This window comes from Sceloporus undulatus, chromosome 3 (assembly GCF_019175285.1).
Source record: "Sceloporus undulatus isolate JIND9_A2432 ecotype Alabama chromosome 3, SceUnd_v1.1, whole genome shotgun sequence".
Classification (NCBI taxonomy): Eukaryota; Metazoa; Chordata; class Lepidosauria; order Squamata; family Phrynosomatidae; genus Sceloporus; species Sceloporus undulatus.
In genome coordinates, this window is record NC_056524.1 from 18,672,365 (window position 1) to 18,684,850 (window position 12,486).

The 12,486-nt window shown below is 40.5% G+C and overlaps 1 protein-coding gene across 1 annotated transcript in view; it reads right to left on the reverse strand.

Annotated features, from left to right (window-relative positions):
- Positions 1-1,967: 1,967 nt before the first annotated feature.
- Positions 1,968-12,486, reverse strand: part of MAML2 (mastermind like transcriptional coactivator 2) — a 238,015-nt gene continuing 227,496 nt past the window's right edge. The window contains exons 5-6 of the mRNA XM_042457006.1: positions 9,549-9,660; positions 1,968-4,946 (exon numbers count right to left, since the gene is read on the reverse strand). Coding sequence (XP_042312940.1) covers positions 3,976-4,946; positions 9,549-9,660 — 1,083 coding nt within the window. The 3' untranslated portion in view covers positions 1,968-3,975. The remainder of the gene's footprint in view (positions 4,947-9,548; positions 9,661-12,486) is intronic.

Sequence of the window (12,486 nt, forward strand, 5' to 3'; positions counted from 1 at the left end):
CTCACAGTCCTCCCCAGAGGGAATACAGTCTTCAGCAGCCACTGGTTCAGGTAGAATTTGGTCATGATGGAAAGTGATGCTGAAATAAAAGATTTAATTGCATGTCAGTAATTCACATTTGCACACGATGAGAAAAGTGGAACTCATGCTGAGCAATATCCAGGACGATGCCATCTTTTCTGGTAAAGCGGGAAGTAGTTGAAGTACTCAATAGACTAAAAGCCCATTTCAAGTCATTTTAGTTTTTTCTTCTTCATGCATAGTGATTCTATTTTTGATTTAAAAGGTTATTCCAGGCAATGCTCAGCCATGAGTTGGATACATTTCAGAATATTCATATGACTACCTCACCCTGCAGCGTTTAATTTATTTTTTATTTATTCCTGTGATTGTTGTTGGTTTGTCATCAAGTCACCTTTCATTTGTGATGACTCCATGAATAAGAGAACTCCAAGAGCCCCCCCCTCCCCCGCAATCATTAACTTTTCAGCATCTCTAATGTGGGCTTCTTTTTCTACAATCTTCAATTTTATCAAAAATTCTTGTTTTTTCTAATGAGTCAGTTTAGTGAGAATGTCTGGGCCTGATGTGCTCTAGGACCCATTCATCTGTCTTTTAAAAGTCCATGTTGTCTGTAGAACTCTCCATCAGCACATTTCAAAGAAGTTGAGTGTGTTCCTGGTGGTGTCTCTAGGGTTGGTGTCATCTTTGGCAGGTGCCCAGAAAGCGCTGTGGGGTCCCCTTGACAGTGGTAGAGTGCCTTCCTTTCCTCCCTCCTGCTGTCTTGTTTGTTTGCCCTACGGCCAGCTGCCCACCCACCACCCAGCCAGACTGCTGTTGCAGCCAATGTTGTAGCCTCTGGATGGTCTGTTCCAGGTCTTGTGCAGCTGCTCTCGCAGCAGCCATGCCAGATTCAGAATGGTAGGCACTGCACCCCCACCAGTGACTGCTGATAGGGGGCAGTGCTGTGGCCTCCCAGGCAGTCAATTCTGGGTCTTGCACAGCTGTTCCTCCATAAACATAAATGCCAGGGATGGGGATGGGGGATCCTGTGGATTTTCAGATGTTGTTAGACCTCTCATTGGCCCTGTTTATTAGCCATGCTGCCTGGGTCAAACAAGATTTGGAGTCCAGCAATATCTGGGGATCACAGACTCCTTTCTGCTATAACCAAATCAAAAGAAGAAGTGGTGTGATCTGCTGGCAGCCATGTTTGAGCATAGTTACAGTCATAGATACAGATCCCAGGCTTAAACTCCAGCATTTCCTGGATCTGGAAGTCCTGGGGTTAATGAAAGTTAATGACTCCAGTAATACCTGGAGGGCTACACCCTCCTCCCAATTTAGGCATTCCAGTTGTTGGTAGAAACAAGCCATAGACATAACTGAATACACAAAGGATCCTTTCTGTTTTGGTCAAGCACACATGGGAAAGTTACTTATTGGACAACTCCCAGAATCCATCCGCTCCCAGACTGCGGCATTTTGGGAATTGTAATATTTTTTTTTAAAAAAAACTTTCCTAAGATATTCTGAATAACAGCGTTGGGTAAATATGATCTACTAATGAAATGGAGTGTGTAAATTCGTGAGAATACTCTGGTAAACTGCAAGAATGCCAGTAAATTTCCACGGAACTATATGCTTTCACACAATGAATAATGCACACAAATTTGAAAAAAACCACAGCGCACAAAATTTGTGGTAATTTTGCAAAACTAGGATTTGGGGTATAAACTTAAAGGCTAAGACTTCTTTTTGGAAAAAACAAACAAACCCAAAATTCTCTACTTGCTTCCCATATTATATGCCACTGTTAAAGCATAAGGCTCAAGATAATGAGAACAATATACATAAATACCATATAAATATAAATCCCAACATTAACCTCATATATTGAGATACAAAAATTAAGCAAATTTTGTGTGTGTATGTTACTAGGCTATGTAAAATACAAAATTTGGACAGTACATTTTTATTTCACATATGTATAAATATAACCCAAAGAATATGATACCAGTATTCCTACCAAAATATTACATTTTTTGTACAAAAGTTTACAAAAAATGTTTTATATATATTTACAAGCCAATACTGAGAAATGCTCCTGATTCAATAATGCAAAAATAAGGGCAGTGCATTTAACCATAATGGTAAAAAACAAAAACCATAAAAAAACAAAGAGAAGAGGATATATAATGTAATGAAAGATGTAGGATTTGTTTTTGTTTCAAAAGATACACATACACCTCATGTTTTGGTCACATAATCATAATTGGAGGGCAACACATGGTCACTGAAATAAACATATGATGCATGGAGCCATGGCTCTTGCTCAGAATTGGGACTAATGTTCAATAATCTGGCTTGGGATATTGGGACTTGCAGTCCAAAATAGTAATGCTTCCAAGCTCTGCTCTTGCACAACTTTCTTTTATGTTAGTCTCAGAGGCTAGGAATTGCTAGAATTTATAATTAAGGAGACAACATTAGCACCTGGCATTCTCATATAGCAGAGCCAGACCTTTTTGCTGCCAAAGGAAAAGCTTCTTCAGTACTGGTGAGAAGACAGAGTCCTATTCCGCACCTGAGGCTGGTAAGCTAGTTTAGGACTGATGTGGGGAAAATCCGCACCCAACCTCTTTTATGTGGCCTCCAAGTCCTTCACCTGGAAGTCCCCGCATGCCTAAAAATCAAAATGTGAGGGTGGTGGAAAACACACCCTGAAATTACACAAATCATTGCAAAAAACATTGTAGGAAATGAAAATAGAAGGTAACTCATGACCACAGGTACTGCCCATAGCACTGCATTGCCGTCACCACGGGGGGGGGGGGGGCTGCCAATGTAGGAGACCTCCCAATCTCTCAGAGACCTCCCAGCAATCTTTTGCTGGTGACTGCCCTCAAGTCAACTTCGACTCGTTGTGACTCTATGAATTAGGCATCTCCAAGACACCCTATCTTCAGTTGCCTTGCTCAGTTCCTGTAGACTTAGGGCTGTATCGTCTTTGATTCTTTATTAGAATCTTTGAGCCTGAACAGAACAGAACAGCTTGTTTCAGGCAGAAATCTTTCACAGCCATACCTGGAGAGTAAGGGAGAGGAATGTGGGACCTTTTGCATGAAAATATGCCTTTTGCTGGTGTTTGGTGACTGTCCCTCAGAAGTCCTAAGGAGCTTCTGATTGAATATTCTGTTTTTGTTTTCCTTCCCTTCACTGCTCCAGATATGTTTATATATATATATATATATACACATGGTTTTTCTTTCTCTTATTCCCTCTCTCTCTCCAGCTATGAACAGAAAAATGGCAGATATATATGTGATGCAATTGATGTTTCCTACTGTGTTTCCTACTGAGCTTTATGGATGTAAATATTATTTAGGACTGAGAAAGTAGATTTTGCACTTAGATGGATGTAGTAATCTCTGATTGGTTCCTCAGTGTAAATCATTAAGAGTCCCTTTGGCCATTCAGAGAGCTGTGGTTTATCCCACACTACAGATGTAAATCTCTGCTTATTTCATTATTGTATGCAAAAGCAATAATAATAATAATAATAATAATAATAATAATAATAATAATTTCAAAAGTTGTTGCTGCAAAAAATTGTTTTTGTAAAAAAAAATCGCACAAAAAGCACTGTAAAATGTTGAGTTTTTTTGCACAAAACTCAAAGTTTTCTTGTGCAGATGAAATTTCCACAATGTGAAAAATCTTGCAGCTGTTTCATTGGAGTGTCTTGTTGTGTTAAGACCCTTTTCTCAATTAGAATGAGAAAATTTGAGAGTATTATTTACATCCCTAATCCAGACTTAGTCATACGTAATGCAGACCTACTGACATAAATAGGACTTGAGCCAGTCATGACCAAGTCTGGATCCTACCCAATGGATATCATCTTTTCTTCTACAAACATTACAAAGTGATATCCAGGTTTTGAGGCCATATATAAAAACTGTAAACAAACACTCAGGAATGGCCACCTAAAATTTCATCAAGGTTGATGTCTTTCATCCAGTCATCATTACCAGGTTCTGTTTTCAACAAAGAATCAATGAAGTCTGGATCACTGTTGAGTGCTGGCCCAATGTTATCTCCCTGCTGATTCAGAAAGTCAAATGCTAGTTCACTAGCATGATCAGTTCCTTGGTAAGCCCTGGCAGATGTTTGACTGGCAGTAGATGAGAAATGGTTAGATGACAAGGAGTGTGGTGGTGATGACATACCCACCCCAGCTGGATTTAAGTTTGGCATGGCCTGTGCCCGTACTTGGTTAGGCCTTGCATTCTGGGATTTTGGTGATGCAGCCACTTGTCCATTTAGAGTCTGGTTCATTTGGCTCATAGGTGTCCTCATCTGGACAGTGGCCAATTGGGAAGCGGGCACCATGGCACGTTGGGGAAATTGCTGGTGGGCAGCTGTGCGTTGTAGTGGCTGGCTTGTATAAGAACTCCCTGTTGAGAAAGAAGACCCGATGGACTTTCGTGTTTCTGGTTGTTTTGCTCCTGTTTCTGGAGAGACCCAGTTCTGAGATGTGGAATTTGAGGAGACCATCACATTTGCAGGTCTTTGTGTTGAGGGTCCCTGGTTCAAGCTGAGTTTCCCTTGCTGAGAGTTGATCCCTGACCCACTGTCAAATGCCGGCAAGTTATTTCCTTGCCCAGATGGGAGTTGCCGAGATGCTGCAGGGCTGTTCTGACCAGATACAATTTGGTTTGCATTTCTGTGCTGGGAGACCAAGCTTGCCCCTGAAGATGTCATGTTGTATGCACTTGGCTGACTGCGAGGGACATTCCCATAACAGCCCATGTGGTGGCTTGTTGCAAGAGAAGGCATTCTGGTTCCATGAGCTGTTGACAATAGATTTGAAGTCTGAGTCAGAGTTGAAATGGTGTTGGAGAAGCATAGGCTGGAACTGATGCTCACACTGGAAGATCCACCTAGAAAAAGTGAAAAGGAGAAAGTGTAGGAAATCTGACTGATAATTCATTTTTAGTCTCTAAATAAGCCTCAGATACAAGAGTACCAATAAAACCTTTCCCCATCACAGACCCTTTCCTACATCATGCACCCCTTGTGCAATTCCACTGGACAAAGTGGAACAGGAATCTCTTATGTTCCTTTTTATCTGTGGCAGCTCCTTGGATCATCAGAGGCATCATTTGGGACACTTGGATCATCAAGGGCTTTGGCAGTCTTTGGGACAACTTACAATTTGAAGTCGAAGGCTTTCAAATTTCCAATTTCCTGATGGAAGGTAGGCTATGAAAGGAAGCTGATTATCAGTCTGTTTTGTCCAGCATTGTTAACTCTGCCTGGCAGTGATGTCTCTCTAGGGTTTCAGAAAAGGAGTCTTTCTTAGCCTGGAGATCCCTGGCAATTTCCCATCCAGGTACTACTCACCCTGCTTAGTTTCTGAAATCTGAGAAGATAAAATATGTTCAAGGTTGCACAACTGGAGGTTGTTATCCTCCAGTTTTTCTGCTAAAAGTTGAGTTTCCCTTACCCAGAATTCCAAAATCCAAAAATATCCACAAGGGTTACTGAGATAGTAGATTTTATTACATGGGAAAAATCGGGGTTTAAACAGTGAAAATCATGTGAAAATCGTGCAGTCACAATTAACATTTTCACACAATGTCACAATTTAAGTGCCATTAAGTGGCAGGAATAAACAGGCAATAAACAGCAACAAATCATTCACAGGGAAATCCCGTGAATGATTTGTTGCTGTTTATTGCCTGTTTATTGTCTTTTTATTCCCAGAATAATGGCTCTTTAATCGCGATGTGTGTGAAAATGTTAATCACAATTGCGCTATTATCATGTGATTTTTGCTGTCTAATCCCCTGATTTTCCCCATTGATAAAATCCAGTGACACCTTTGATTTCTGATGGTTCAATATATATCAACTTTGTTTCATGGACAAAATTATTTAAAATATTGTACACAAAATTTTGTGTTTAAAATTGGGTCTCATCTCCAAGATATTTCATTACGTATATGCAAGTGTTCAATAATCTGAAAAACTCAAATCCAAAACACTTCTGGTCCCAAGCATTTCGGATAAGGGAGACTCAACTTGTACTACCAGCAATTTATCCCAGAAATGTATAAGCAAAAGCTGGATGTCCAATAGATTTTTGGCAGCATCAGGAATTGGGTAAGATTAAATCTTGGCTCCCTTCCATCCAAATGGGAATCTGTGCTAGCATCTTTTGTTCACAATGGCACTTCTCTTCTATTGATCGCTGGGCCTCAGTAGCTGGTCTGATCTTAACAACCACTGATGTCAAACTGACAGCACGCTCCAATTGGCTGAACAGATAGAATGATGAACAAAAGTCTCAGTTGATTAACTTGTGGTGACCAGTTTCATTGTGTGGAATTTCAAGGTAAGGGCATTTCACTTGGCTATAGTTATCCATGCTCTGATAACTCCTTATTTGGCAATCACAACATGTTATATGTGAGGATACTGGTAAAAATGAACCCCAAACTGCAGTTGGCCTAGTATAGGGCTACTGGATTAGTAATTGGCACTAGGAAATTTTAGCAATTTATCATGGCTGTACTGGTTCCCAAAAACTGCCTTCTCTCATACATAACAGGTTACTTAAAATGGGTTGGCATTGGGTTACTAGAAAAACCTTGCATATAATGTAAATATTAAGGGCTTTGGACTATGTTCTGAAATCCTGCAGCCAACATGGCCAGTACCTGCTGGCTAGAGTTTCTGGAAATTGTAGGCCAAAGAGTTAAACTTTTCACACTATGGAGTGCCCGCCCATAATGGGTACTATGTGTAGATTACCCACAACAATTATATATTTTAATTTCTCAATGAAGGTGAAGCAGAAAGAAAGAAAAAAAAATCAGATGGAAGGCTTAACCTACCAGGGTTTGCTATGAAATTAGCCCCAGTATGTGGAAGTATATAGATACACATCTAGGCCAGAATTCTCTTGGTGTCATACATATGTTTAACTTCCCTTATACATTTGGTGTGCATTTTTGGCCATTGGATAATTGACATACTCAGTTCGTAGTTGCATACTAGAAGATAGTTGTACTAGAAATGTAACCATTTCACATTGGGACTAACAATAAATCCTTTTGTTCATCTCAACTAGAGTAGAACCATTGAATCAACTGGATTTATCTACATGCTGACTCACCATTCAACAGTTGGTTCAGTGGGTCTGTTTTGGTTTGGATAAGATTTCAGCCATGCAGTTGTGCATTCTTAGATGGTGCCTAACTATTTCTCAGTGCCTTCAATGTACCCCTTGATTCCCTGGAACTGCAGAAACAGCCATTGTGTATTCTCCATTTCCCAATGGGACAGTAAGCAGCACCACTTGCATTGGCAGATACTCAACTGCATGCACAATGTCAATATTCAGCAAAACGATGGTGTAGCACAACCATTGTGTAACCGCATGTGTATAGATTTACATTATGAAAACACAATTCAGTGGGCCCTTGGTATCTGCTAAGCTTTGGTTCTAGGATTCCCTGTAGATAACAAACTCCGTGGATGCTCAAGTCCCATTAAATACAATGGCATGGTAAAATGGTGTTCCTTATATAAAATGGCAAAATTAAGGTTTGCTTTTTGGAATTTATATATATTTTCAAATATATTGCAAGCTGTGGATGCTTGAATCTGGATGAAAAAAAACCCATTGATACAGAAGGTTGACTGTACAGGATCTCAATCCTATACATAGAGATATACATATTGTAAATACTCAGCCCAAAGAACAACCACCATCTTAAGAAGAGACAGCAAATCCATTTGGAAAAAATCATAGGGAGTACTGGAAGGATATGGATGGAGGATCAGAAATGAAAGAGATCATGGAGAACCATACCAAAGGGATGCTGGAGTACACATGTCCTAATTAGCACTTGCAATTGGGGGCTAGTTGGCATCCTTCCAGAATTAGCAGGACCACCATTGCAATGAAAAACCTCCCTAAGCAGACAGACTGGCAGCCCAGACCAGCAAAAACATCAAAGAGGGCTGAAACACCAGCATAGATGGAACATGTTGACTCGTACACAGATGGCCAACACCCTATATTATTGGGTAATGACATGAGTTGTTTCAAAGGGCACCATGGTTGAGACATTGGTTTTCTATCTCACTCCAAAGACAAAGTTTCCTTTTTTCTTTGAATTGCTTGCTATTTTTAGCCTCTTTTTGCCACTCTAATTTCTACCAGATGGGAAGAAATTGCATTCCAATTAGCGTCCGGAAGAGAAGAGAATCAGACTCTTAGATACCGAAAGGAATGAGTAGTAGTGGAGAATGTGTCAGTTTATGATTCCTGCCCAGACCTGACAAGCAACACTAGGGGTGAAGCCTATGACTTCACGGGTGGATGGGAGGCATTATACACTCAAACTGCCTGCACAACCCAGGAGCATTAGGAATATTCCTTGAGGATCACATATAAGAAGAAACTTTTTTTTAACACAGTAAAAATCTGCATGGATTTACTATCCATCATGTGATATTTGGACTAAATCCACACACACCCTGGTGTGACTGTGGCCCTTGCCTTCATTGACTCCTGTCAACAGTGCAGCTGGTGTTGCACTAAAGTCTCCTTTTTCCTCATTATCATCTGGAACGTAAGGAGGCACAAGTAAGAGCTGTTCAACAGTGGAACACACTCCCTCAAGTGTAGTGGAGTCTCTTTCTTTGGAGTTTTTTCCCCCTAAGATCTATGTTGGATCTGACCAAAGAGTCATCTATACTAACATTTTGTGGCTGCTGAGATGACAGCATTTTTGGGCATCATCAGATGTAGTTACGCTGATGGAACTCCATCCCTATAGCTATGTCTGATGACACTGAATCTTGACCATCATGTAACATTTTCGGATCTCTGCAAATTTAGGTCTAGGTGCAATTCAATATTGAACCATCTATTTTTAATGGAAGATTGAAACTAAACTACATTGAGGATGTTTTAAGTTAACTGAAGATGCACTGCATTTTAAAAGTGTCTCTTTTCTCTGGACAAGTCCCTCAACTGTCTGTGAGACACCAGATAAATTCCAGCCAAATGTGGTAGACAGATTTCCTATTTTTAGACCCACTCTAATTGATCCTGTAGCTTCTCTATACATACAGCAGGCTAAAAATCTGTGAGTCATCTCTTTCAAGCCATCAGTTGAGTTACAGTGATGCTACAGAATGTCCACAGACATTTTAACAGCTGGGGGGAAGGTCCATCAAGTGATATAGTGGGAAAAATCAATACTGCTTCTGTGAGGAAAGTGGAAAGTTTGCAAAGGCGCTAGAGACAAGAGGACTTTTGTACTTGGTGCAGGCTAAAGGGGAGATTAGGAGGCAGGAGGTTGAGAGAAGAGGAAGGCTGAAAAAAAGAGCAGATGAAGAAGGCAGAGAAAGGGTAAAAGAAAAACTTTATACAGATCCTTGAGACTGGGCAGGGACTTTAACAGACTCAAATCCATTCCACCTTTAAGTCTCATGTCTCTATTTTTGGTTTTTAAGGGTACTTACTGGAATACTGATGGTTTTGCTGCACATTGACTTGATTCCTTCTTTGGTCTTTATATTCTGGCAGTGGTCTCGTGAGGTGTCGATTCAACTGATCTTGAGGAGTTATCTTTTCCTGTGGGAACAGAACCAAAAAAAGAGAGACATCTCACTTTGATTCGTTCTGTGGAAATCCTTGTGTGGACCAGTCCAAAAGAGAGCAATAAGAAGGGTCCCAAAGAAAGTAAAGCAGTCATCCCCAGCATGACCACCCCTAGATGTGTTGGACTGTTACTCCCATCAATCTCAGCCAGAAATCCACAGGGATGCTTGCTAGCGATAATGTCAATCTGACCCAACACGCTTGGTAGGTCCTGGGCTGGGGAATGCTGACGTAGGGTCTGTGTTTTCCTCGGGAGATTATTTTGAGTTTCATTTCAGTGCCATTACAGTGGCATATTAGAACAGTGATATGAACAGTGGTGTCTGTATGGGGTGCGGGAAGTGTAGACCAAACCAGGTGACACCCTAAATAGGGGTGACACAATTGCTTTCCAAATATCTACCTTTGGATGGAAAAGGGCTGTGGTATTTGCCTGTGTCCTTTTAAAATGTTGGAGCTCAATGGAGGACAAGGTACATGTGGGGCAAGGCTCAGTGGGAAGAGAAAGGAGAAGCCTTAGGGTTTTGTTTTTTTTAAAAAATTAACTACAACTAATTCAAACTAGTGCAAATTTTAAAACAATTAACTACAACTAGTTCAAAAAATTAAATTCTTTTAACATTTTCTTTAAAAACATCACATCTTACAAATTTTAACTTTAACCGCATGAAATTTACATACATTTAGGCTGTGTGTATGATATAATTTAAAGGTATAATTTTAATTTTGCTAATTGCTTATGTCACAACTATTTCTATTACATTTAGTGATATACAGGAATTATGATTTATGAGTAAGATTAATACAGAAAACATAAGTATTCTGCATGGGAGGATCTCAATAGGGGGAGATGCCATCAGTTACTGCACTGGGTGTTAGGAACCATAGTGACACCACTGGGTCTGAGTGCATATTCCTAAAGTAAAGACCTGTATTGATGCTGCAGATCCTTGGGTATCAGGGAAATACATGGCATCAGAACAAATACCCAAATGAGTATGGATATTGAGCAGGGTAGATCAGGGGAAATGCTACAAACCATGGTAGCTGATCCTCCCACATCAGCAGTGTGGTAAATCTGCTCTGGATTGAAGGCTGAATATTAAGGGAGCTATCCAAGTTAGCAAACCCATAAAGGAGCAGCACTTTGAGCAGCTCCTTTAAAGTTTGGACTTAAAAAACCCAGAGTAGATTTACTGCTCTGCTGAAATGGAAGCCCCCAGTTGCATACAAACTTATCAAGATGCCCAGGACAGAATAACAATGCTCCTTTCTGCCTGTGTATGTACTCATAAGAAGCAACTTTGTTCCAGGTGCTTCACACAGTTATCTCAGCAGCACTTACAACAATCCTGTATGGAAGGCCAATGTACAATCTCCACATTAAAGGTGATGGTCAAAGAGATGATGGTTTGCCTATGACCAATTGACAGAAGGAAGCTTTGAAACTGGAACTTCAGGTTGTTTTGCTGCTAAGATCTCTGTACATCATTAATATGTTGGGAAGCCTCCTCCACACCCACCAGCAAAGAAGCATAACAACAGCAGCAACAACAATAATTTTTTACACACCTATCCCTATAAAGCAAGGTGGGGAGCAACAATGGATTAGGCAATTAATACCAATTAAAAAGCATGTAAAAACCATACATATTAGAAACAATCAATACATCATTGACTTAAAAATCAGATGGGTAGGCCTGCTGGAAGAGATTGGTCTTTACTGCCATTTTAAAAACAGAAAATGCATCCAGCTAACAAATCTCCCCTGGCAAGTCATTCCACAATCAGGGAACGGCTGAAGAAAATGTCCTCTTGGAACAGTTGTCAGCTTACTTTTGGCAAATTGAGATAAATGTCCTTGAGTATACACAGTGGATTATATGGGAAAAGGTGATCCCATGGGTAACCCCGACTCAAACTACATAGGCTTTAAAGTTAACAGCCAACATGTATCTTGCCCAGAAAGTAACTGGCAGCTAGTAGAGTGGTTTGTAATATTGGTGTAACAGATGTAAAACAGTAAAGGTAAAGGTACAGTAGTCCCTTGATATTAAAGTCTAGTCATCACTGACTGTACCAGTAACCAATCTGGCTGTCATTTTTTGAACTAATCATAGTATTCAAAATTGGTACAGTGATAGCCCAATGTACAGTGAACTGCAGAAGTCTTGTGCCTTGGGGCTGATAGTGTGGGCATGACCATCTTTAGGTCTTCCAACTCTAGGAAAGGGCACAGCTAGTTTAACAGAGGAAAGGTGCCAATGGTAGAAGTCAGAAATATTACTAAGTTAAAAATTTATTTTTTGGAACACCACTAACCCTCTTTCCTTCCAAGCAAACTGTTAAAGTATGTCTGTTCTCCCTGCAAAAGGGAGGCATTTTCTGCCTGGCTCTGCACTTTTAAGGCAAGTAGGTTTCCCAGTCAGCAGACAGAGTGAGCAAAGTGAGTGTCGCCTGAAGGTATGCAGAGATTCCACCTGGGTGGTCTTTCTGCCTTGCTAGCATCTGCTCAGAAAGGAAATGGAAGTGGCTGCTGTGTCCCGACAGCTTGGCTACCCTGTAACCTGCATTTCATGTGGCTGAAAATACAAACCTCCACTATTCCTCTGCAATCATGTGTCGTGCTGCTAACTCGTATCATGGAATCACCACTGCAAGGGTTGGGAACAGCAGAAGGAGGAGCACTGCTCAACAAGAAAACAGCACAGGCCTTACTGGCAGAAGATTTCAGATTTGGTTCCTCACATTTTCAGTTCAAAGGGTCATGGGCACATTGAGAAAGGGATATACATATCT